The sequence below is a fragment of the Eschrichtius robustus genome, chromosome 13 (genome assembly GCF_028021215.1).
Source record: "Eschrichtius robustus isolate mEscRob2 chromosome 13, mEscRob2.pri, whole genome shotgun sequence".
NCBI classification, from domain to species: domain Eukaryota; kingdom Metazoa; phylum Chordata; class Mammalia; order Artiodactyla; family Eschrichtiidae; genus Eschrichtius; species Eschrichtius robustus.
In genome coordinates, this window is record NC_090836.1 from 86,695,821 (window position 1) to 86,723,200 (window position 27,380).

Below are 27,380 nucleotides of genomic sequence, written 5' to 3' on the forward strand. Positions count from 1 at the left end.
AGATCCCCCAGGTTCTTTGGAACCTGCTGTTTTAAGAGATCCTAAGAGAAAGATCTAGAGTTTCCCTACTTCGCCATTCACTTGCTTAAAGTAAAGCTTTAGGCTAACTCAAGGAATCCCACAGCCCTTCTTCGCTGAGATGTTCAGGACTATAATAGTGCATACATCTATGCCTAATTAGCACAGCTTTTTTAAAAAGCTACTTATTTGATAGGGACCATATAGGCACTCATAACAAGTGGATGGAGGCGCAACGAAGTGCTTCTAAGCGGGGACAAGAGCTCCAGCAGAACTGCCGATGCAGTCTAGAGGCTCCCAGAAAATGGTCCAGGTGCATCAACTGACACCAATTACTAGTTATACTTTCACTAGGTTTTCTGGTTCAGTGAAGGTAGAGAGGAGGACTTACGGTGTCTATCCTCAAGGGAAAATGGACAGTCAGGATCTAGGGGAGTTTCCGATTATGGCCTCTGACAGTCAGACCAAGGTCTATCTGTGAGGTTAAGTACCTTTGTTAGCTACCTCACATTTGTTTTTGGTCACCCCGTGCTCCTTGCCCTATAGTGATTAGCTGTGCGCCGTTACAATGGAAAGCAGTTAATAGATACTGCATAAAGTGAGTAAATCAAAAAGGAGAGAACTCCGTTTTCTGTTTTTGCTTTTTTTTTTTTTTTTTTTTAAGTTAAAAGGACGGTCACCAGAAGAATCCAAAACAAAAATTCATTAACCATGGTTCCTCTAGGTCAGGGGAAATTCAGAATGGAAAAGAGAGAGGCTTTACATTTTCTTTTTCTTTTTCTATAATGTTTGAACTGTTTTCGACCATAGACATATATTGCTTTTATGATATAAAACCATACAAGTAACAGTTTTACAGACAAAAAAATGAAAAGACCGTGTGTGACTTATTTTAGCTGTGAGAAGGGAAGGAGGATGTTGGAAAAGATTGCTTTCACTTTGAGGTCTGTCTTGTGAGGGAGGAAAAAAATCTCCACGGAAAAGGGTGAAGGCAGCATTCAGGAGCGGCTGCACCAAGAAGCTTGGCTTTAAGGAGAAAAAGACCCAACCTGTGAGGTTGTTTGCTCCTCCCCACAGCGAGGCAGCCAGATGTGGTGACCACAGGGGCGTGTGGGCGTCCAGTCCTGGTGGATACCACAGCAGATGCCCTGGTTAACACAGTGATGCCAACAGAAGAACGCTGGCCGGGGCTTGGAACTGGCTGCAGAGTAGCCTCCTGGCTTCCTCATCCTACAGGGGGATGGAGTTACCTTGACCTCACAGAACCGGGGCAAGGACAAAGCGAGATCATGTAACTTAAAGTACTCAATATACTGCAAAGCAGGATTGCTCTTTGGCAATCAAATTTTTCATCCATAAAACGTGAGGATGGATTACAAGGTTCCTTCACATGGGAGTAGTGTTGACCAAGCTAAACCATACCTACAACTTGGAAAGACCCCTTCAACTGTTCTATTTAAAGCATGGGTGATTTCATGACTTATTTAAGCCCAAATAAGCTACTCTCCAAAACTGATCTCTTCTCACCGATTCTGAAAGGACTTCCCAGCAATATTGTCTCTGTAGGAATCAAACAAAACATGGTATTGATCCCGGCTCCATTCCAGAACCACCTAGGGAAAAAAAGAAAAGAAAAACAAATGTTTTCTTTGCATCAAATACTGAGAGTATGTAACTTTCATTTCAATTTCATTAAGAATTGCTAAAGGACTCCCAAGGCAATAGAAACAAAAGCAAAAATAAACAAATGGGACCTAATCAAACTTATTACAAGCTTTTGCACAGCAAAGGAAACCAAAAACAAAATGAAAAGACAACCTACGGACTAGGAGACAATATTTGCAAATGATGCAACCGACAACGGCTTAATTTTCAAAATATATAAACAGCTCATGCAACTCAACAACAACAACAACAACAACAAAAAACCCAATCAAGGACTTCCCTGGTGGCACAGTGGTTAAGAATCCGCCTGCCAATGCAGGGGACACGGGTTCAAGCCCTGGTCTGGGAAGATCCCACATGCCGCGGAGCAACTAAGCCTGTGTGCCACGACTACTGAGCCTGCGTTCTAGAGCCCGCGAGCCACAACTACTGAGCCTGCGCTCTAGAGCCCACGAGCCACAACTACTGAGCCTGTGCGCCACAACTACTGAAGCTCATGCACCTAGAGCCCGTGCTCCAAAACAGGAGAAGCCACCGCAGTGAGAAGCCCACGCACCACAACGAAGAGTAGCCCTCGCTGGCTGCAACTAGAGAAAGCCCCCGCACAGCAACAAAGACCCAACACAGCCAAAAATAAATAAATTTATTAAAAATAAATAAATAAATAAAATAAAGCTCAATATAACTGTCCTTGCCTAGTAGGGCTACCTGGAAGGTGGGGAGAAAACATCAGAGAGAGTGCGCTTCACAAACGGCTGAGAAATGCTGACGTGCCGTATGTTAATACAACATGCCTTCCTTCATCAGATAAATTAATCTTGGCATCTCCAAACCGCTCCGGTGTATTAGAAACAACGGCAATAGCAAAGGGTCCTTAAGTACCACATTTAGGAACATTCCTCTAGTTCAGAGTTCTGCACTTTTAGATCTTGGGGGAAATGGCAGGAACGCTGGCTTATTACTCGGGATGTGGGTTTTCATCCCAGCTCTGTCACTTTTATGAGTGACCTTGAGCAAGTTACTTAGCCTCTTCAGGCTATTTCTTCATCTGTAAAATGAAGGGGGTCTTTGAAATCCCTGCCAGTCCTAAAAGTCTATGACTTAAGAGGGGCTCCCAGCTGCAGGGCTGACACTGTGTTTCTCACCTGTATCCTCCATGTCCCCACGTCAACTCCATAAGGACACCGTGTCTCTTCCTGTCTTCACCTCCTCTGGGTCTTCTGTCCCTACTCCTAAGCCCATCAACATTTGAACTTGATTCTCTTCCATCAGAACCATTTCCCTTTTCTGCTATTCCTGTCAACTAAACCCTATTATGAAAATCTTTCCAAACTTTTCTAGATGAATGAGTAATATGCCCTATGAGGAATGAAAAAGGAAACTTGTAAATCAAATAAAATTCATCTAAGGGTTAGTGTCAGATCATTTTCTTAATACTATCAAGGACGGAAAAGAGTAGAAAAAAATCTGTACAATTAAAAAATTTTTATTCTAGGGTAAACTGTAAAAATATGAACACCCTCCAAACAACAAAGAAGACAAAAAAGACTTAAACTTGCAATTAGATAGTTTTCAGCCATTATCAGCAGTAAACAAAAGACCAGAGGAACAGGTGAGAGAAACACTGACTACTGTAAAATCGAGTCTCTGTTCTTGCACAAAGCCTTTCCATATTCTTCAGCCCAGTCTGAATGCTTCCTTCTCAGAACTCTGGATAACTTTTATCTCTATCACTTATTTGATGCCTTGCATCACTTAGTTTTATTGTTATTTACCTTTTACCCCATGTTAGCATCTTGACAGACCAATCAAACTGCTCAAAGGGTAGAGAACTACTTACAATTCTGTTTATTATCAACTCATACCCAGCACATTACGTACCATCTTTTTCTTAGTAAATATTACCTAACTACTGTAGGAGTGACGTAAGAGAAGGCTGGATTTGGGAACTTGGGACGCCTTCTAAGAGAACCTCCCAGTTCTCCTGCTTCGTAGCTGTGTAACCCTGGGTAAACTACAATGTGTGGGCCTCAGTTTCCTCAACTATGAACTAAGTACTAAATCTATTTCATCAGTCTGCTGTGCTGCTGTAGTAGGATGGTGATTCTCCCATGACGTGGGCGAGTAAAGGGTATGGGGAGTGTGCCAGGCATACTGGAAGCCAAGGGTAAACAAGCTTAACTTCCTGAAATGCCATCATTTTTATAATGGCAAGACATTTAAAACATTCTATTGGTAGTAATGCAAATTTTTTATGGAGAAAAATGGAATATTGATGTGATAAAAATACAAGATATAATGCTGACCTTCAAAAAATGTCCTATTTGCCATTTTGAGCTATTCTCCCCCCGCCCCCCACACACACACACATCACCCCTCCTCTCTACATTATCCTCCTCAGAGGACTTACTTTTCTCTGTTACTAAGGGTAGTTTGTTGGTAAAAATTTAAGACACAATGAACTAAAATACTATTTACTAAAATACTACATGAACTCTCAAATACCACATAAACAATGTATTATTAATAAAGAATTTTAAAAATCATCTAAAGGTAGTTTATTCTACTAGTTAAAGATGTTTATCACTTTTGGACTTCCCTGGTGGCACAGTGGTTGAGAATCCGCCTGCCAACGCAGGGGACACGGGTTCGAGCCCTGATCCGAGAAGATCCCACATCCTGCGGAGCAACTAAGCCCATGCGCCACAACTACTGAGCCTGCGCTCTAGAGCCCGCGAGCCACAATTACTGAGCCTGCGTGCCACAACTACTGAGCCCACATGCTGCAACTACTGAAGCCCATGCACCTAGAGCCTGTGCTCCGCAACAAGAGAAGCCACCACGATGAGAAGCCCGCGCACCGCAACGAAGAGTAGCCCCCGCTCGCCGCAACTAGAGAAAGCCCGCGCGCGGCAACGAAGACCCAGTGCAACCAAAAATAAATAAATAAAATTTTTAAAAAATTTTTTTAAAATGTGTATTACTTTTAAGACTCCATCTTAGTAATCATGGCGTCCAAGGTATTCAAGATCAATTGTTGGTTAGTTTTACAAAATTGCAGCCAAAGTCAGTCTTAATGTGCTGATCACAGGAGAAGGGGTTCAAACACACACTCACCAAGCACCATCGTGCCAGGCACACCCCCACATTGAATCCCCACAAAAAGGCACCACTTTGAGGCACGTACTACGATGGCACAAAAAGAAGCTCCAGGCCAAGTTGCAGTGTGTGTGATGGGGCTGAGGTTTGAATCAACCGAACTCCGTAGCCCATGTTCCTGTTTAGCTTGGCCCGGGCTCTCTCAGCTTCACCTGGCCTGCTCCTCTGATGCTTATTTACACAGAGCCAGCTTTGTCAAATACACATTCATGAATGTGGTCGTTCAACCAGTTGAAACTGGTATGTTTATCACCCTTAATTCAATGGCCCAGCATTTTTAGAATGTCTGACACAAATGCTAAAATTTTCAGTTGATAAACTTTTTCAATTATGAAACCGGCACACACTTTTGTTGACGATCTTGACGGTCCTGAAACAGGACCAAATGCATGCCTGTGGTAGAGTAACAGTGAATGAGGTGCAAGCGCCATAATCCTTTGGGGATTCCCCAGCTAAGGAAAGGAGGAAGGTAATTATTAAGAAGCGAACCGGTGGGCTTCCCTGGTGGCGCAGTGGTTGAGAATCTGCCTGCCAATGCAGGGGACACGAGTTCGAGCCCTGGTCTGGGAAGATCCCACATGCCGCGGAGCAACTAGGCCCGTGAGCCACAACTACTGAGCCTGCGCGTCTGGAGCCTGTGCTCCGCAACAAGAGAGGCCGCGATAGTGAGAGGCCCGCGCATTGTGATGAAGAGTGGCCCCCGCTTGCCGCAACTAGAGAAAGCCCTCGCACAGAAACGAAGACCCAACACAGCCAAAAAATAAATAATAAATTAAAAAAAAAAAAAAAAAGAAGCAAACTGGTGAACAGTGCAAGGATCATAAGATTACAATCAGAAGTTTAAGTCTGGCACTTATCAATAATAAAATCTAGGGCACTTCTCCATTTTCAATTTCTTCTTCTGTAGAATGAGGATATTAATACCACCTATTTCACAAGATTGTTTTGATAAGATAGGCAAATCCTATAGGACTGTACAATACTCACTGCAAACTGCTCACAGGTCTCTTAAAGACAGCATTTACATGCTACAATATAATTAATTCACCTGTTTAAATATCATCTACACCTCTGCAAGCAACTCAAAGCCAGGAACTTAATCTCTCTCATTTTCAGTCCTAGAACCTTGCACACTGCCTGGCACAAAATCAATAAACTTTCTAGAATGAGTGAATACGGCTACTAGTTTTACAAGACAAACACCTTGGAACAGCTTATTGCTCTGTGGTTTCCCTCCAGAGCTTCCTGCTTTCAGATCCATTCCCAGACGGTCAATGTAAAGGCTAAAGGCTACAGGTATAGAGAGACGACAGCAGGCCTCAGCACACAAGGATGCAAAACTCTCTGTAAAAACACATGTCCCTTTCTCAAAGTTTCAAGCGTATAAATGTGACGTGCTACCTTGTAAAACTTAAGATGCCAGGGCTCTCCAAACTCAAGAAGCAAGAACTCTAAGTAACTCTGACAGAGCTTTACATACATTGATAATCATATCAGAAGTTTATAATATTCCCAAATTACAACAGGTTCTCCATAGTTTCTGAAAACAACATATATTTTGCATTAAGAGCCACTAAATGGCAGACAAAGATAATCTAAGCTTTATCTTTTTCTGCTAATCCTCCTCCTCCTCTGATACCAATCAGGAAAGTCAAATCTGCTCATCACCAGCAGCATTTTCTAATCACATTTGATGAAACATGTTTGTTTTCCTGCCTTAGTCCATTAGAGTTGCTCTGACAGAATACTACAGACTGGGTGGCTCATAAACAACAGAAACTTATTTCTCACAGTTCTGGAGACTGGGAAGACTAAGATCAAGGTGCTGACAGATTTGCTGTTTGGTGAGGGCCTGCCTCCTGGTCCATAGATGGCTGCGTTCACACTGTGTCACCTCACATGGTGGAAGGGGCAAGGGAGCTCTCTGGGGTCTGTTTTATAAAGGCACTAATCCCACTCATGGGGGCTCCACCCTCATGACCTAATCATCTACCAAAGAGCTCACCTCCTAATAGCATCATACTGGAATAGTTTCAGCATATAAATTCTGGGAGGACACAAACAGCTCACAGCATTTCCCAACACGAAGTGGCTAAAATAAAAGACTAACCCATTTCTTATTAGGCATTGAATGGTTCCCAAAAGTGGGCTGATCTCTCCTTTTCATACACAGGAAATGACCCAAACCCGAGATGCATGACCACTATTTACTTGAACATTAATTAAACTCAAAAGATACTTTTCTAGACCACTTCTACCTTCTTTGAATTCTTCACAGAATTAGATACACAACATACATTTGTTGACCATTTTAAAGGGCACAAAATGGGAACCAGGGCTTTGTCCTCAGGGAGCTGACATCCTGTTAAGGACTAATCATGTACTTGCATGAAATGATTTAGGAATACTTACTGTTCAGCTTTTACATGAGTACAGATTAAAATAGATTACTGTTGGGGAAAAGGAATAATCAAGGATAGGGTTAATCATAATAGCTTAACAAAATCTCTCTCCTTTTCCTAGGAGAGAAAGCTGAGATTTTTAAAGAAGTAGAGGAGCAAAGAGAGGGAATTCCCTGGCAGTCCAGTGGTTAGAACTCTGTGCTTTTACTGCTGAGGGCCCGGGTTCGATCCCCGGTTGGGGAACTAAGATCCCGCATGCTGCACAATGCAGCCAAAAAAAAAAAAAAAAGTCCCCTCAACCACACTTGAATAAAAGGAAAAGGGGGGAAAAAAAAACCTACCAAAGATGGTTTCCAAATGTATTCAAACTGACTTTCTGGGTACATATATGTAGGTTTACTTGTTTTACAGTTCAGAGTTTACAGAATCACAGAATTACACAGGGAGTACTTTAAATCCAGTGCCAGTGTGTGAGCCCTGCTAGAACGTCCTTGCAAACAGTTACTCTACCTATGAATTTAGATCTGCACTGTCCAAAAAAATGGTATCCCCACTAGGCACGTGTGGTTATTTAAATTAAGACTAAATAAGTTAAATTTAAAACTTAGTACCTTAGTCCCACTAGCCACATGTCAAGTGCCCAACAGCCACATGTAGCTAGTGGCTACTGTACTGGACAGCTCATAATTACAGGCCGTTTCCAACACTGCAAAAAGTTCTCCTGGACAGTGTTGCAGCTATTCAATCCCTAAAGATTAAGTACGTGTCACAAAAGCAGGCCCTGACCTCAGCCCGAGTTTTGTGATTTTATTTATTTTTTGAATATAAAATCTTTATTGTACAGATGAGAATCTGAGACTCAAAGAGCTTAAGTGACTTATCTAAAGTCACACAAAAAGAAGAGTTCTGGGCCTCCCTGGTGACGCAGTGGTTCAGAATCCGCCTGCCAATGCAGGAGACATGGGTTCGATCCCTGGTCCGGGAAGATCCCACATGCCGTGGAGCAACTAAGCCTGTGCGCCACAACTACTGAGCCTGCACTCTAGAGCCCACAAGCCACAACTACTGAGCCCACGTGCCACAACTACTGAAGCCCACGCGCCTAGAGCACAACAAGAGAAGCCACCGCAACAAGAGAAGCTCCACAACAAGAGAAGCCACCGCAACAAGAGAAGCTCCACAACAAGAGAAGCCACCGCAATGAGAAGCCCGAGCACTGCAACAAAGAGTAGCGCCAGCTCTCTGCAACTAGAGAAAGCCTGTGTGCAGCAATGAAGACCCAACGCAGCCAAAAATAAATAAAAATAAAATAAATTTATTTTAGAAAGAAAAAAGAAGAAGAGTTCTGACTTCCCCTCCCCTCCCCAATTTTTGTCAACAGGCTGCTGGCTCCTCTTAGCAGACGGATGTTTCCTCGGATCTCAGACAGCTTCTTTCCGGCGTGGGATCTGGCGCAGATTCCTTTCACCATCTTCTCCCATCAGAACATGCATTTCCGGCAAGAGAGCAGCTCTGATTCCCTGGCTTTTCTTCCTATTTCCCCTGGATAAGGTCTCTATAGTTTTGGTTTTTTGTTTTTGTTATTTTTTTAATGGAAGAAGCCAAAGTACTGCAGTGAGGATATTTATCTTTGAGATTCATTTAGGGGAACCTGGTTTTCTTGGCCAAATGCTATAGTGAGCTAACCCTAGGTAGGAAGCATGGGCAGGATGAGGATGGACAAATGTAATAGTTTTGTGATTTCAGACAAGTCACTTAAAGCTCTCTAAGTTCCAAAATAATTCCTTATCCCATAAGGGGTTGTTATAAAAAACATCAAGTGACCTGATAGATATCCATCTATTCTAATAACTACAAAGTACTACAAGAAATATAAGGTATTAAGACTGAAAGAACACTGAACTTATTTAGTCCTTCAAGGGGCTCACAGCCTACTGGGGAGACAAATATGAAACAAACAATTATATCATGTGAAAAATATACCCAAAGTATAAATAAAAGTGTAGTTGGTAAAGATTTGTTATAACTATTAAACCAGAAGCCAAAACTAATCAAACTAAGTTTTTTTGTTTTTTCTCTTTATTTTGGTAAAATTTAATTGCCATAAAAATGTTTAGTGAAATGAGATAAAATTTTACAAAATATCTGCTTGTGGTGCTTACTACACTTACCTCCATCAACAAATGAATTTTATCTCATACTGTTACTTAGATAAAAACATTTTTTAAAATTCACCAAGGAGAGTTCTCTTTTTATGAGTGTCAAATGCAGAGAAGTCATAAATTAGGCAAAAAGAACACTATATATTTTTAAATAGCTGTAAAGCCATTAAAAAACCCCTTTCTTGAGGGGCAATTAGCAATATGTATCAAAGGACCAAAGAAATGGTCATGTCTTTGTTCTAATTCCACCTCTAGAAATACATGCCAAGAAAGTCATCATAGGTGCACCCAAACACTTCTGTATAAATATGATAATAACCATTATTACTTATACAAATAAAACCTGAAGATAGTTTAAAAATTAAACAATAGGTAATCGGGTAAATAAATTAAGGTACAGTCACACAAATATTATGAAGCAATTAAAAATTATGCAGTTTTTAAGCAACTATTAAAAATTAGTAACTTCAGTTAGCCAACAAATACGTGGCACCATTCTAGACTCTGAGGACACAGTAATGGACAAAACAAAATGTCTTCCTTCTGGAACATACAGACTAGTCAAAGGGTAAAGTGTTTGGTAAAATATTACGTGAAAAAAGTAACAATCAAAACTATCAGTCTGGAACGTAACCTCAGCAAAATGGCAAAGTAAGCAACTCCAATCTCTCATCTCCTCAGAAACACTGAAAAACAAGCAGAAACTGCCAGAACAATAAAAGACAAATATTGTATGAAATATACATTATATGAAATGTCCAGAATCAGCAAATCCATAAAGACAGGAAGTTATTAGAGGTTGCCAGGGCCCAAGGGGAGAATGGAGAGTTACTGCTTAATACCAAGTTTCTGTTTGGGGTGATGAAAAAGTTTTGGAAACAGTGGTAATGGTTGCACAACAATGTAAATGTAATTAATGCCACTGAGTTACACACTTAAAAATCATTAAAATGGCAAATTTTGTTATTTGCGTTTTGCCATAAGATTTTGGAAGAGAAGTAAATCACTGTAATACTCCTCCCAAAAGTAATAAAGGAACATTATCAACAATTCTATGATCACAGATTGGATAATTTAGATGAAATGGACCAAATCCTTGAAAGATACAAACTACCAAAGCTCAAACAAGGAGAAATACATAATCTGAATAGCCTATACCTATTAAATAATTTGGATCAATAAGTAATAACCTTCCAAAAGAGAAAGCAACCGGCCCAGATGGGTTCACTGGTGAATTCTACCAAATATTTAAGGAAGAAATGGTACCAATTCTCTACAATTTCTTCCAGAAAATGGAAGCAAAGGGAACACTTTCTAACTCATTTTATGAGGAAAATTACAAACCAATAACTCTCATGAACATGGATGTGAAAATCCTCAGTAAAGTGTTATCAAATAAAATCTAACAATGTATAAAAGGAATTATATAACATAACCAAGTGGGATTTATTCTAGATATGTATTTTTGAAAACTGGTTCAACATTCAAAAATTAATTAATGCAATCTACCATATCTCAAGGCAAAAGAAGAAAAATCATATGATCATATCAAAAGATAAAGTCTTTGACAAACTTCAACACCCATTTTTTCTTTTTTTGGCTGTGCCATGTGGCTTGTGGAATCATAGTTCCCCAACCAGGGATAGAACCCTTGCCCTCGGCAGTGAAAGCGTGGAGTCCTAACCACTGGGCCACCAAGGAATTCCCTTAACACTCATTTTTTATTTAAAAATAAAAAATAAAAACCTCTCAGCAAATTAGGAACAGGAGGGAACTTCCTCAACTAGGGTACTTCCAAGTGAAATTAACATTTGAATTGGTAGACTAGTAAAGCAGCTTGCCCTCCCTAATGTAGGTGGGCCTCATCTCATCAGTTGATGGCCTAAATAGAACAAAAAGGCTGAGTAAGGGAGAATATCCTCTGATCTGACTGCCTTGAGCCATAACATCAGTCTTTCCTGCCTTCTAACTTGAACTGAAACATCAGCTCTTCTTGGGTCTCTAGGCTGCCAACCTTCAGACAGGAACTACAGCATCGGCTTTCCTGGTTCTCAGGCCTTTGGACTTGGACTACAGCTACATCATTGGCTCTCCTGGGTCGCCAGCCTTGCTAAATGCAGATCTTGGAGACTTGTAAGCCTCCACAATCCTGTAAGTCAATTCCATATAATCAGTCTATTTCCATACACACACACACACACACACACACACACGTGCACATGCATGTATGCACACATATACATATATCCTATTGGCTTTGTTTCTCTGAAGAACCCTAATATAATTATATATCAACTGATATCAACTAAACCTGTATACTTTTCTATTAAGATTCAATTTAGAAACTGATCACTCAGGTGACCTTTCCATATTCAGATACTAGGGAAAAAGTATCTCTGCACTCCACCTCTTGGTGCCAGGCTCTATACTAGGGGCTGAGGATACAGTAGTGAATAAGACAGAAAGGCTGAATAAGACAGAAACGCTCCTCCCACGGAGCTTACATTTTGAGGGAGAGAGAAATGAGACATTAAATACACACATACACATTTTCAGACTGAAACTATGTACTACTTTTAAAAAGAAGAGGAACAGAAAAAGGAATGACCTGGTGAAAGAGGCTGCTTTAGGTTGGGTGGTGGGGAAGGCCCACCTGAGAGGACATTACTGAGCTGAGACCTGTAAGACCAGGAGCACGTCACATGGTGGTCTGCGGGCAGTGCTCTCCAGCCTGATGGGACAACAGCGCAAAGGTCCTAAGGCAGACACAAACCTAATGTGTCAAGGAAAAAAAAGAAGGTGGATGCACCAATTCTGACCCTAAACCTCAGGCAGGTTTGCAAGTATCCGCTTCCTTTCTGTGCCTTTACCACCGCTTGAGAAGAACATGTCCAGGCTGGTCTGCTGGTCCCAGGAGGATGAAAGACATGTGGTCCACGTCCAACCCAGATGAGCCAACTCCCACCTGACCTGCACATCCCAGAGAAGAAATAATTGTCATTTTAAGCCAGGGACTGACAAACCTCTTCTGTAAAGGGCCAAACAGTAAACATCTTAGGCTTTTCAGGCCATATGGTTTCTGCCACAGCTATTCAGTGCTGCTGTTGTACTGAGAAAACAGCCATAGACATCAGTAAATGAATGGACATGGCTATGTTCCAATAAAACATTTATTTATGGACACTGATATTTACAATTCATATAATTTTCATGTGTTATGAATTCTTCTTCTTCTTTTAGTTTTTTAAAGCCACTTAAAAATGTAAACTCCATTCTTAGATTGCAGGCCATACAAAAACAGGCGCAGTTTGCTGCTCCTGTTTTAAGCCAGCAAACTTGAGGGTAGTCTGTTAGGGAACATTTTTGTAGAAATAGTTACAGGACACACAGTGGATACGTGACACAACCTGCTCAAAGAAGTGGCGCATTTAGGATCTTACATACAGACCATTAGAAGGAGTCTGGATTTTCTACTGTGTACAATGGGCATGATGTAACCTGATTCACATTTTTTAAAAGGTAGCCTGGTTGCAATGTGGAGAACGGATTGTAATGGAGCAAGAGTGGTGAGAGATGACGGTGGTTTATATTTAAATTTCCATAACACAGGTACCACATCTTTTTTTCTTTTGGGGCCGCAAGCACGTGGGATCTTATTTCCCCAACCAGGGACTGAACCCGCGCCCCCTCCAGTGGAAGTGTGGAGTCTTAATCACTGGACCGCCAGGGAAGTCCCACCACATATTTATTCTTAAATGCTTGGAGCAGAGGTTCTCAGCTTTTTCAGTCTTAGGACCCCTTTATACTCTTAAAAATTATTTAAGATTCCAAAGAGTTTTTAAATTTTTAAATTTTATGTGGGTTATGTCTACTGATATTCACCATATTAAAATTAAAACTGAGGAAATTTTAAAATATTTGTTCATTTAAGAAATAAACCCACTACAGGGCCACATAAAGATTTTCATGAAAAATAACTGTTTTCCTAAACAAAAAAGTTTAGTGAGAAGAGTAGCATTGTTTTTAATTTTCACAAATTTCTTTAATGCGTGGTTTCATAGAAGACAACTGGAATATCTTTGTGTTCTGCATTCAGTCTGCCGCAATGTCACATGTCTGTTAAGTCTCTGGGAAACTCCACTGTACTCTAATAAGAGAATGAGTGAAAAAAGGTAAATAATGTCTTAGTATTATCGTGTAAATAGTTTGAACTTGTGGATCACTGGATAGGGTCCCCAGACTACCTGTGGAAAACTGCTGGCTTGGGGTAATAGCTTACTTTTAAATGCTAGAATCTCAGTGATTTTGAAGTACAGCTGTCCTTCGGTATCCTTAGGGACACCTACCCCCCTCCCAACCAACAGATACCAAAATCCACAGATGCTCAAGTCCCTTATATAAAATGGCATAGTATGTGAATATAAACTAAGCACATCCTCCCATATACTTTAAATCATCTCTAGATTATTTATAATACCTAATACAATGTAAATGCCATGTAAATAGTTGCTGGCGCACTTGCAAGTTTTGCCTTTTGGAACTTTTTAGAATTTCCCCCCCCCCTTTTTTTTTGGCTGCATTGGGTCTTCGTTGCTGCACACGGGCTTTCTCTAGTTGCGGTGAGCGGGGGCTACTCTTCGTTGTGGTACACGGGCTCCTCATTGCGGTGACTTCTCTTGTGGAGCACGGGCTCTAGGCACGCGGGCTTCAGTAGTTGTGGCACGTGGGCTCAGTAGTTGCAGCTCATGGGCTCTAGAGCGCAGGCTCAGTAGTTGTGGCGCACGGGCTTAGTTGCTCCACGGCATGTGGGATCTTCTCGGACCAGGGCTCGCACCCGTGTCCCCTGCATTGGCAGGCGGACTCTTAACCACTGCGCCACCAGGGAAGTCCTCCCCAAATGTTTTCAATCCCTGGTTGGTTGAATCTGCAGATATGGAACCTGCGAATATGGAGGGCTGACTGTACTTTGATGTAAGTTATTCTACTTTACATACTATTCAGTACGGACAATTTTAAAATAAAGAGACTCGCCCAAAGTCAAGCAATTAATTAGATATAGATTATTATGCCAGTTTCCAAAAGCAAAGACATTGTTCTTTCAGGCCTTTGTACAATTATAAAAATCAACATGCAAAGCCTGCTGATTCTCCAGCACTGCACCCAGTGTGGCAGGTTCACCTGGATCCCTACTACGCCCCACAGTCTCCTGCTCCCAGTTATCCGCCTGCAATTCACTGTTCGCATCACCTCAGAGCAATTGTTCTAAACACAGATTTGACTCATCACTCTCTTGCTTAAAACCATTTGAATGGTCCCCATTTTCTTCAGGAGGAATCCAAATTCCTTGGAGTCACTCCATAGGCGAGTCCTAAACTGGCCACCGCCTGCCTCTCCAGCTTTACTCCTGGGTACACTGCTGCGGCCCTTCAGAACTACTTCTGTTCTAGAAGGTGAGAGTTACCTCTCATACCCATACCTTTACACCTAGAGCATCCTTCACTTACAAGGGGAGAGGGGCTCCCGTTTCTTCACTCAGCCATCTCCTTCAAGATCAAGCTCACGTGTCACCCTGAGAAACTTTCCCTGACACCCAGGCCTAGCTCTTCAACTTAAGTTATCACAATGCATCTTAAGTTTGCTTACTTGCTGGTCTGTCTAGAAAGTGAGCTCCTCAATAGCAGAAAGATACAGAACCATCTTTGTGTCTCTAAGCAGTAGAGTACCTGGCCCAGAGTAAACACCTCCACTGATCTCTGCTGAGTGAACAACTTACGAAAATTTGGTAAAGAAACTTTATCCAATTTAGAATTAGTCAGAAACAGAAATGAAGTTAATGGAAAGAGGTAATGAAGGAGGGATAAACTAGAACCCAAAAGAAGAAACAATTTTAGGAAGCAATTTTAAAGGGCAATACAGGGCTTCCCTGGGGGCGCAGTGCTTAAGAATCTGCCTGCCAATGCAGCGGACATGGGTTCGAGCCCTGGTCCTGGAAGTTCCCACATGCCGCGGAGCAAATAAGCCCGTGTGCCACAACTATTGAGCCTGCACTCTAAAGCCCGCGAGCCACAACTACTGAGCCCGCATGCCACAACTACTGAAGCCCGTGCGCCTAGAGCCCATGCTCCGCAACAAGAGAAGCCTGCACACCGCCAACGAAGAGTAGCCGCCGCTCGCCGCAACTAGAGAAAGCCTGCGCACAGCAACGAAGACCCAACACAGCCAAAAATAAATAAATAAAATAATTAATTAATTAATTAAAAAATAAAGGGCAATACAGTTTTTAGTCTGATCATATATAGAATGCATTTGACTCTCCCTGCACAAGTGTGACTTAGTCTGTAACATTTCTGAAAGATCACTTTTTTCCCTGCTTAATTTAGTGTATGTATGAATCACACACAGGCTGACTAATCACCTGCTAAAGATACTGCATGTGGATCACAAGATTGAAACAGTCTAAAGACAGTAAGAACTTAAAAAGATATATTGTGAATATACATAACCTATCACAGCTACAATTGTTTGTTACAGTTTAGAAGGAACTAGGATAACATATGTTATTGTAAAGTGCAGGCTGTATTAAATTAATAAGGCACTTGCCTCCTCTGCTTTCATATCAACCAAAATAAAGCACACTCAGATTAAGAAATCATTGTGAACTTTTCTACTCTGTCTCTAAGAAAAGATTAATATACTCTTCAGTGTGACCTTGGGCATCAGGCCAGAAGGTAGGTGCCCTGTTGTCTTCGTGAGTGTTGCGGTCAAGGGAAGATCAGGGCTGGCATGGGGCACTTGGCATTTAATTAGCATTTACTCAGCACCTTGCACCAGGCACTATGCAAGGTACCTTATATACTTTAGGCATCTTATTTAAACCACCTTTCCTCACAGGCTCAATCACAATCAGTGAGCAAAAATAAAATATTTGTAAGTATTCATTCAACACATATTCACTGAGCACCTATAGTTAGGGTCTGGGAGGACAAACGAACCTGTCTATCTTGCTCACTTTTATATCCCAAGATGTCAGTGGAGTGTCTGGCACATGATGGAACATGAAGGCCCGATGATTTTGCCTCCTAAGTCTCTCAAATCTGCCCACTTCTCTTTATCTGCCCTCCACCAGCCTAGCGCAAGGCCCCTGACTAAGTGCCCTGCAGCCATTCTTGTTCCCTCTAATTCAGGGTTTCCCGTCTTTGGCACTGCTGGCACTCAGGGCCTGACAACGCTTCTCTGTGGGGACTGTTCTGGGCACCGTAGGATATTTAGCAGAATCCCTAATGCCAGCAGCACCAACCCCATGCCCCAGTCATGCCAGTCCAAAATGTCTCCAGACACTGCCAAATGCCTCAGGGCTGGAACGCAGCATCCCTGCCAGCTGAGAGTCAATGGCCCAGAGCAGACTCGCTCTCCCTCTGTCCTCTGCCTCAGGAGTTCTGACCCTGCAAAGCTGAGCTCAGACTGCATCAAGAAAGCCTCTCCTGACCCAGCCACTACAGGATGGGCTCTCACTGCTGGTCTCTCCCCCAACACTCTCCCCTTTTAGCATTTTTCACAATTGTAATTAAGTAGCATTTAATGTCTGACTGCACAACCAGGATATAAACGCTCAGTCTGCAGGAACCAGTGGGCTTTGTTCACTGCTCTTAAGCCCAGGGGCGGTGCTACAACAAAAAAACTTACTAGTTTAATGAAGGATTTAAGTGCTCTGCTGGGGCACAGGGATTCCAAGGGAAGAAAGACAACATCTTTGTGTTCAGAGAGCTGAGTACAGAAATGGCAAGTAAGTCTCATCTCCTGGGCAAGCTCAATTAATTTGTACCTGCTTTGAGAAGCTGTAGGTCTAGACATGTTTCTTCTAAGGCACCAATATACCAGATACCACATTCCAAAGTGATATGTAAGACCAAGATGCAACGTTTCCTAAGGAGGTGGTTGGAAACTCATCCAAACCATGGTAGGAAGGGTCAGAGGAGAGCTTTTGGAAGCTGCTGGCATTCTGTCAATCCTGCTCCACCTCATCTAAAGGAGAGGGGAAGAAATCTCTTTCCCACACCAGGAAACCTCAAGTCCAGGAAAAGGACTCAACTAGGATCACCGAGAGAGCCAAGCTCGGGTGCATGCAGTTGGGTGGCTGCAACATCCACCCCGTACCTGAGAAACAGAAAGGGCTGGCTGGCCATCGGCTCCGGGGACAGGGAGGCATTTACTGCCAGGCTGGAGTCAGCCCACACACCCCCCCACTTTGAGCTGATGGGGTTCAGGACATGCTACCTCAAAATACGACAGCTTGGCAAACTGAATATTTCAAGCCGAATGAATCTGAGAAACACCACATAAAAAGAATTTTCTGACCTTCCTCTGAAACAGGTCATAAGACTTTCTGTGAGACGGGCCCTCTACGCTCGGAAGAAAGGAGAAATCCTCATCTGAAGACAGAGGAATGCCGCAAGAAATCTGAATGAATAGGCCTCGTGTCTCCCCCAGCTTACTCCCCAGAGCTCACACCCTTTTTTGTCCTATCACATTTTTTCCGCTACTCTCCACGCTCCATCAAGCCCAGCATTACAACACTCAGGTTTAACTGCTTCTTTGGTCTTCATTTCCTTATGAAGGCCCCAAGGTCATGTAAAACTTACATTATTTATTTATATTTTTTGGCTGCACTGGGTCTTCGTTGCTGCACACGAGCTTTCTCTAGGGGCAGCGAGCGGGGGCTACTCTTCGTTGTGGCACGCAGGCTTCTCATTGCGGTGTCTTCTCTTGATGCGGAGCACGGGCTCTAGGTGCGCAGTCTTCAGTAGTTGTGATGTGCGGGCTCAGTGGTTGAAGCATGCAGACTCAGTAGTTGGGGCGCACAGGCTTAGCTTCTCCACGGCATGTGGGATCTTCCCGGACCAGGGATCGAACCCGTGTCCCCTGCATTGGCAGGTGGATTCTTAACCACTGTGCCACCAGGGAAGTCCCTAAAACTTACATTAAATAAATGTATGCTTTTCTCTTGCTAATCTGTCTTCTGTTACAGGGGCCCTAGCTGAGAACTAAGGAGAGTAGAGGAAAAAGGTATCTTTCCTCTCTTACAGAGCAAAGGATGCAGGCCACCTGTGCAAGAGATGAGATGTGGGCCATGCACAAGAGAGCACTGCAGCGGGTCACCTCAGACCAGGTCCGTGGTCCCCCAGAAGAGCAGACACTGAGGGGCTAAGGAAGGAGGAAGCAACCAGCCCAGAGGAAGAGGCATTTGCTCTCAGCAGAGTAAAAGCAAGTGACAGCGCTCAGGGTGGGGTCTCTGAAGGATGCCCTTTGAAAGCACTCAGAAGAGAACGAGCTTTGACACCAGCAAATCCCAGAGCGCCAGCGCCTATTTAGGAAAGACTTTCCTGCCCTCATTTCCTTTCCTTCTTCCTAGTCCTACAACCCAGGAGGGGTCAGAAACAGGCTCCGTGGCAGAAAGAGAGAAGCAGCCCACCGTACCCAAGCTACCTTCCTCAATCGCAGGCTTTCTGCTTGGAGCAGGCCTGGGCCGGAGAGGCAAGAAGCTTCAACTTCAACAGGCTCAAAGTTCCATTTTGACATGAGACTGAAGGCTTTCATGGCTGAACTGACATTATGTTTTGTAATCTGAAGCAACCACGGGACTTTTTCTTACCTAGGAGTGACAAGAGCAGGCTGAGTTAGGCCCACAAGAGTGTCTCATCCAGGGGCAGAGGCAGAGCTAACCCTACAAGCTGACGTCCAGGGCCAGTGGGAGAAAAAGACACCTGCTACATGTCCTCCCGGCTGTGCTCACCAACACGACCATACAGCTAGTAGCTGCCAGCGACACCGACCTATTCTTTCCTAGTGGAACGCCACCCCCATATAACACAAATGTTCAGGAGACGGGCCCCAACTTTACGGGGGGATCAGACTGGTCAAAAAGCAAACCTCTTCCTCCTTTTAAGATGTCTATTAGGGGTGGCTCTATGATCCAGCTGGGGCCAATTCCAGGAAAGGTTTGATGAGGTCTTGGGGCAAATTCTTCCTGTATCTTCTGCCAGAGTTCAGGAGCTGGAAGAACCCTAAACCGTTACAGAATTATTCTGCAGTCATGTCTGGGCGTAGCGAGGAGAAAGCACCATGATGAGCGAGGCCCCTGCATGACAGGGCGGCAGAGTGGCAGGGACGCGCTGCCGGCAGCCAGCAGGGGGTGTGCATCCAGGACCTGTTGGCAAGGCATTGGAAACTGGGAGTCACAAGCATCTGGATGGGGGTCTGAAACCTGACATCCCCCCTAAGAGGAGACAGCCAGGGAGCAAAGCCTGGAGAATCCCAGCGTTTAAGACAGAGAAGGAATGGTGAGTGGACAAGGAGAACAAAGAGGGGGTCTTCCTGAAGAAAGAGGGAGTGAGCATTCCCACATACATGGGGTGACAGATGCTGCAAAAAGGTCAAGTTAAGCTTTCTCTCTTAATTTTCTGCTTAATTTCATTAACAAGATCAACATTATTCAGACCTCAAGAGTAAGTCAAATCAAATGCAACTATCAAATCACCCATTAAAGATATATATTGAATCGTTAGTGAAAGATTTATGAGGGCACACTTGCACTGTGTTTAACAAAACTCCATATTAATAGGCCCACTCAAGAATACAAGTTTCGGGGTCTTCCCTGGTGGTGCAGTGGTTGAGAATCCACCTGCCAATGCAGGGGACACGGGTTCGATCCCTGGTCCGGGAAGATCCCACATGCCGCGGAGCAACTATAAGCCCGTGCACCACAACTACTGAGGCTGCACTCTAGAGCCCACGAGCCACAACTACTGAGCCCACGTGCCACAACTACTGAAGTCCATGCGCCTAGAGCTCATGCTCCACAACAAGAGAAGCCACCGCAATGAGAAGCCTGCGCACCGCAACAAAGAGTAGCCCCTGCTCGCCACAACTAGAGAAAGCCCACGCACAGCAACGAAGACCCAATGCAGCCAAAAAAAAATTTTTAATAAATTAATTAAATAAATAAATAAACTTTTAAAAAAAGAATACAAGTTTCACAGATTAGAGTACTTAACACAGTATCAAAAATGGAAAATGGAAACAACACACTTTCACATCTTCTAGAACAAGGTAAAGGGCTAACAGCTATCACAGTCACAATGTCAATGTGTCAATGTTAAGGCCAAGGAAAAGAAATGCGTTTTGACTCAAGCCAGTGTCTAGGACATCTGTTGCTCTGGCTCTTTTTTTGATAACAGCCTCCTGATTTCCCTCTGGGGAACCCCTCTCAGTTCACGTGGTTCAGTGGAGGCTGACAGTCCCACCCATAACCCTAGCTCCAGAAATGATCAAGGTGGTTAATGAAGGCACAAGGGCACTCACTCCCCAGCTAGGCAGGCCGCCCTGGGTCTAGCTGGCACTAATGAGGAAGAGAAGGTTACTAAACTGGGAGACCAGCTGCTGGAGTTGCTGCCACCAATCTTGGCTCCCATATGGGGAGAGCTTGTCTGAGAACTAAACCCATGGAGCTGGAGAACAGGGACAAAGAGTCCAGATGACATCATGTGAGCACCTCGATCTGATCCTGCCAGAAATTTCACCCTATATTTTTCAACTATGTGAGTCAAAAAACTACCTTTTTTTCTTAACCCAGGTCCGAAGTGGAATTCTATCACTTGCAACCAACTGCCACTGGCTAATACCAGCAACAATTTTAAACCACTAATAATTCAAAAAGAAAAAGCTCCCGTCTCCTTGTAAAAGTCTCAACTTCCCCTAGGATGTTTCAACCCATAATTTTCTTCCCTCCCTCTGATCTTCTAAGTCACTATTGTGCACCTACTCAGGCATGCAAATACTTACTCTCTTGTACTGTTACTCATGTGTATATCATGGCCTCATCTCAACTAGCCAAAGATGGCCAAGGATGAGCTGCACATAGTCCTTTGCACCTGACAGCGCCCTCCACCGTACAGGGTGCACCTGACCAATCATGTCTGAGAGACAAAAGGCAAGTGTGGATGGGCTGCATCAGGGTAGAAAACTCACCTTTACTGGAAATGAGCTTAAAGGGAGGTTCGTTAAGATCACCCCCAATTCATTCATTCATTCACACATCAAGTATTTATTTGGCACCTACTGGGCACCTACTGGGTACCTACTGGGTACCAAGCACTTTAGAGGTGCTAAGAATAGCAGGGAAAATGACAATGTCTCTGCTTTGACACTTAGCTGGGCTGTGTATCTCTCCCAAACCCCCCAAAAGAAAGATACCATTTAAAGAGGCTCGGGCTTCCCTGGTGGCGCAGTGGTTGAGAATCTGCCTGCCAATGCAGGGGACGCAGGTTCGAGCCCTGGTCTGGGAAGATCCCACATGCCGCGGAGCAACTGGGCCCGTGAGCCACAGCTGCTGAGCCTGCGCGTCTGGAGCCTGTGCTCCGCAACAAGAGAGGCCGCGATAATGAGAGGCCCGCGCACCGCGATGAAGAGTGGCCCCCACTTGCCGCAACTAGAGAAAGCCCTCGCACAGAAACGAAGACCCAACACAGGCATAAATAAATAAATTTTTTTTAAAAAATAAAGAGGCTCAGTGAGGGAATTCCCTGGCAGGCCAGTGGTTAGGACTCTGCGCTTTCACTGCCGAGGGTGTGGGTTCAATCCCTAGTCAAGGAACTGAGATCCCGCTAGCCACGCGGCGCGGCCAAAAAAAAAGAGGCTCAGCGCAGCCACTGGCATTTTCTCTGTAGCACAAACTCCATTACATTATAGTTCATGCTTTCCCATGTGAAACATCCAATAAATGTATATTCACAGAACATTAAAGCTAAAATGGGGGTGTCAGAAATCTAGTCTGGAAGTTTTAAAACATTTTTAATAGTGAAAGTTTTCTCCACCCCCAAAAGAAATCTATACAAACAGGTTAAGAGTGGCTGCCCCCACCCAGGAGGCAGCTGGGAGTAACACAGTCTGGAAACCACCGAGGATACAGTTTATGGTGGGGCTAGAGCCGGGCCAGAGGCTGCCTCCCAGCTCTCAGGCCAGGTTCCTTTAACGTCAACTATTTGTTGCCTTTGGCAAAGAACACACTCAAAATGTATCTGTTTAATGAGCGAAATAATCAAATATAAGCATAACTAATTTCTTTCTTGAAACTGGGCCAGTATGAGAAACTGGAGCTGGACCCAGTTTTCAATCTTCTTTTTCACTGAATATCTAACGAATCCAAAATGGCGACAGAAGACAGGTGAGCAAAAGAGAGGAAGGAGGCCAGGGTTACTGCCCAGTATGGGTAGATTCTATCTGAACTTGTCTGACTCCCTCACTGAAGTTACTTTTTGGACACCTCTTTGTTTCCATACTTAGTACATGTAAGGAAGTGATATATTGTATTTTATACACACACATGTACACAGATACACACATACCCAGTAATGATCTACAATCCTTTATTCACAATCCTAAAATCCAAAAAGCTCTCAACACTGAAGATCTTTTTTGGCAGGAAAACCTGACCTGACCTGAACTCATCTGGTGGCAAAACTTGACCTAAACCAACTTGAAGTTATTTATAGTCTTTTTATTCTCCTCACTGAGTGTAAATACTCACACGTTTCCCTGTAAGATACCGATGTTTAATTCCAAGGTTCAGTAGAATTTTCAGATAAGGGATTGTGGATTTCCATATAAAATGTAAATATAAATTTCCATATAAAATGACCCTGAAATAACAGATTTTTACTTCAAAAGCACGTTTTAAGGTCTATTCAATATCAACAGAGGACAAACATTTAAAATCAGAAGTTTCTGAGCTAAAAAGGATAATCATTCATTTATAGATGAGGAAACTGAGGCTCCCAGAGGCCACATGACTCGCCCAAATCAACTAGTTTACCTGCTACCCTCACCCAAGGCGACGCGCTTCAGTGGCCATTAGTCCCCATCCAGAGGGCCCTCCCTGTGGGTTTCGATCAGGTTCTGCTTTTGTTTAATCAGAGTTCCCAAGGGTTCTTCAAAAAGACCTGGCTCAACTTAAGGGGAAAATAAAAAAAAATTTTTTTTAGTACTTCCCTCTCTCAATTCCACTTTTCTTTCTCAATATTTGGATGAATATACAAATAACTTATTAAAAGGTAGCAGCCAATACCACTTATCCTAAGAGAGGGAAAAAAGATAGTGATGAATTCACAATTAACAATGATCTTAGTCCTTCTAGCCATTACAATCAGTGAAGTTATTAACAAGTTGGTAATATTAACTGTGTGATGAGCATATTCTATTTCAAAGGTTTGTTTCAAAATAAGTACTAAGGGCATAAGATAGTTGATGACAATAATAATAGCAGCTGTAGTTCTACCACTTAATGAGAGCCTATTATGTGCCAGGAACTAATAGGCTCAACCCTGCAAAGAAGGTATTCTTGCCTCCTTTTTAAAGATGAGGAGGCTGAAGTTTAGAGAGGTTAAGTATCCTTTTGAAGATCATATAAGGGACAGCCCAGACTATCTGAGAAGCCACAGAGACATGCTTAAAAGTACAGCTCTGGAGCCATACACTGCCTTGGTTTGAAGCCCAGCTCTGCCATGAACTAGCTGGATTAATTTGTGCAGGTGCCTCAGTTTCATCACCTGTAAAATGGGTATACAGTCAGCCCTCCAGTATCCCTGATGCGTAACTGGAGGATACGGTGGGCTGAGTGTAAGGGTCTTGATCACCCTCAGACTTTGGTATTGGAGGCAGGGGTGCGGGGTGGTTAACACTAGTACCCATCTCACAGGTGTGATGTTGTGAGGATTAAATGAGTTAATATATGTAAAGCAGTCAAGAGAGTGCCTAACATCTGATAAGCCCTACGTATTAGCCATGATCATGATCATTAATACTGGCACCAGCATTCAAACCCAGATCTGCCTAATCCTGCAGCTCCTCTTTTCAGCTGCACTGTAGAAATTAACTACAGGCAATATAGTAGGGGTATTGAGCCAGCTGTTTCCATTTCCCATGCCACCTGTTGGCATTCTTTGCCTCTCATTTCTTTTGTCTGTTCCAAACTTTAAGATCTGTGGCCATTTCAAGACTTTCTTTCAGTAACTAAATAACCAGACGTGGAATACATAAAAAGAAAAATTCTAACAACTGATGCCTTTGAGTCACCTTCACACTGCAGGGGAGTTAATAAACAGCTAACTTAAAATTACTCAGGGCCAAAAAAATCTTTTGTCAGCAATAAGACACTTAACTATGTATAGATACAATCACTGCATTAAGGTGCAATACATGAAACAAAGATAGAACAGCAGGTAGTATAATATTAGGTACATATTCCACACTTACAAGTCTGGGGCACTTTCTCAACCCTTACTTATAAGACTTATTTTCATCAGCCCCTAGACCAAGAACTACTAAAAGTGTAAACCTGAAAATCATGCCACATATTCATTAGACAAATATTTAGACTGTATACTCTGGCAGTACCTGGCACAGCACCTGGTCACAGTGGTTAAAGACAGCACCCTCTCTCATGGAGCCCACAATCCAGCATGGGTACAGACTTCAAGCAAATGTACACTGTGGCATTTCTGAAAAATATTCTGTTAATTTTTAAACCTTTTGCAACCTCCTACCCCCAAAAAAGAAAAAAAAAATAAAACAAAGAGACGAATTTCTAACAACTTGAAAATACAACTTTCTTCCAATTGCTAGACACATTTTAAAAGGGGATGTCCTCTAAAATCACATACGTGTACTCCTCCAGTTCTCACCTATTCATAGTCTCTTGTACATTTGTTTATGACAAAGAGTACTATATTAGACTGTCAGTCATGAAATAGCCATGCAACCTAAATCAAAGGGCTGTTTCATTCAAGAAAATGTTTAAAGTCCATACCCAGAGGGGCACAAAATCTATTAAACCTGGGTGTTTCCACCTGCCAAACCTGTTGCTTGGACCCTCTGGGGTTTACAATCTTATCGAATTACTTTATGCTTATACATGTGCTTTGTGCTTTACGCTTTAACTAACAGCAGATCAAGACAGGCTGGGCTTGTGCGATCTGGAATCTAAATGATTAGCATATCCCATGACCCGAGAGCTTGTGCTGATTCCCAAGAGACTGGGTGCTGGAGTCCAAGACGGTTATGGGCATCCTGGTCACAGGAAGGGGCCCTAGGCTCAGCTGATCTCGGGATAGAGAAAAGTGTTTGGAGAGGCCACACATCAGTGTTTGCACATCTACTAGCACAGCCTCTAAGGGCTCACTGATGATATTCAGCTGTCTCAAATAAGAGAGCAAAAAATGAAAAAAAAAAAAAGCACCTTTTCACGTGTAAGTCTTTTAAATTTGGAGCCAGTACACTCTCCCCATTGCAAATTCACGTGCCAAGAAAACACCCCTCTTGGACAAAGTTTTGAGATTCGGCAGAAACGGGATTAAGAATATAAAGTGCCTCTGTCAAAGGGAAAAGATTAGAAGGGTGACACCTGAGGAGGAAGCCGCAGGAGGGGCAAGGACTGAGAATTCAGTGCAATTTAGGAACTCTGGGTCCCGGGAGAGGGGTGCGTGGAGAACAAGGCCTGAGGGAGAAAGTCAAACGACTTGGGGACCCTGAAGAAGGCACCTGGAGGGAAAGGGACTCGGCAGAAGGAGCGCGGATCCCCCAAACCGTCGGGAGGGCGAGGTCTGGACCCCAGATGCTGAAACCGCAGCCCGGAGAGGAGCTCTGAGTTCGCGGCGCCCCCGGGGAAAGGGCAGGCTCTGGAGCTCGTCCCCGGAGCTGCAGGGAGGATGGCGAGGCAAGAGTGGAGCGCGCCGGGGCTGGGGCGCCGTGGGGTCGTGCGGGTTCAGCGCGCCCCGGCCAGGGCGCCCGCGCTACTCACCTCTCCGAACTGGAAGGCCGAGACGATGGTGACAACGACGCCCACGAAACAGACGTAGAGCCCATACCTGTGGGACAGGCAGGTATAGGTCTGTCTCTGCAAGAGCTTGAGCAGCATCACCCCGGCCGCCGACACGCCGCGCCGCGCCCGAAGGGCCGGAGACGCCGCCGCCTCCTCAACGAGCCGCCATTCCGCGGCCCCCAGCGGGCCGCCGTGCTCAGGTCACAGGCTCCGGCCGCCGCGCATTGCCGCTCCGAGAATCGACGCCCGCTCGGCTCCACGCCGCGGCGGCCGCTTCCGGGAGCCGGGAGCCCACGCCCTCGGTGCGGCGGAGGCGGTCGCGCGGCCCGCGAGGCGGCCGGCGCCGCCCCGGTCTAGCCCAGCTAGAGACGGGGGCTGCGGCGCCGGCGGTAGGAACAGCAGCGCCACCTGCAGGGCGGAGGGGCAGAGGGGCGGAGGGCAGCCGAGTGCCCTCCCCGACTGCGCGTGCGCCGCGGGCTCTCCCGGCCTGGCTGGGATCCTCGAAACCGGGTTGGGCGGGCGACCGGGCCGGGGCTGGCCTCTGCAAGGAGGCCGCGCCCCAGACGGTGCTATATTGACACGAATGTTTTTGTGCACAAAACCCTTCCTGCATTTACAATAATTGGGAAATCATGGTTTTTCACAGCCCTAAGAGGAGATGCTGTTATGGGCCTCCTTTCCCTTCTGGCTGTCCAACCGTATTGTTTGAAAGAGGAAATTTGGGGGCTAAATGTGCCAAAACCTAAATTCATTCATTCATTTATTAATTAAATATGTATTTAGTGTCCGGTGCCTGGCATGGTGCTTGGTGTTGGATTTTCAAATATGAGCTAGGGCTTCCCTGGTGGTGCAGTGGTTAAGAATCCGCCTGCCAATGCAGGGGACACGGGTTCAAGCCCTGGTCCGGGAAGATCCCACATGCCGCAGAGCAACTAAGCCCGTGCGCCACGACTACTGAGCCTGCGCTCTAGAGCTCGTGAGCCACAACTACTGAGCCTGTGAGCCACAACTACTGAAGACCGCACGCCTAGAACCCATGCTCTGCAGCAAGAGAAGCCACCGCAATGAGAAGCCTGCGCACCGCAACGCCCCAACTAGGGAAAA

The 27,380-nt window shown here is 44.2% G+C and overlaps 1 protein-coding gene across 5 annotated transcripts in view; it reads right to left on the reverse strand.

Annotated features, from left to right (window-relative positions):
* GNPTAB (N-acetylglucosamine-1-phosphate transferase subunits alpha and beta) overlaps positions 1–26,587 on the reverse strand; it is an 82,592-nt gene extending 56,005 nt beyond the window's left edge. For 2 of the 5 annotated variants that reach the window (XM_068560589.1, XM_068560588.1), the window contains exons 1-2: positions 26,256–26,587; positions 1,546–1,631 (exon numbers count right to left, since the gene is read on the reverse strand). In XM_068560589.1, coding sequence (XP_068416690.1) covers positions 1,546–1,631; positions 26,256–26,372 — 203 coding nt within the window. In that variant the 5' untranslated portion in view covers positions 26,373–26,587. Of the gene's footprint in view, positions 1–1,545; positions 1,632–12,276; positions 12,316–26,255 lie in introns of those variants that run through there. The other 3 variants (XM_068560591.1, XM_068560592.1, XM_068560590.1) reach the window with 3 other exon arrangements.
* Between the last annotated feature and the right edge of the window lie 793 nt (positions 26,588–27,380).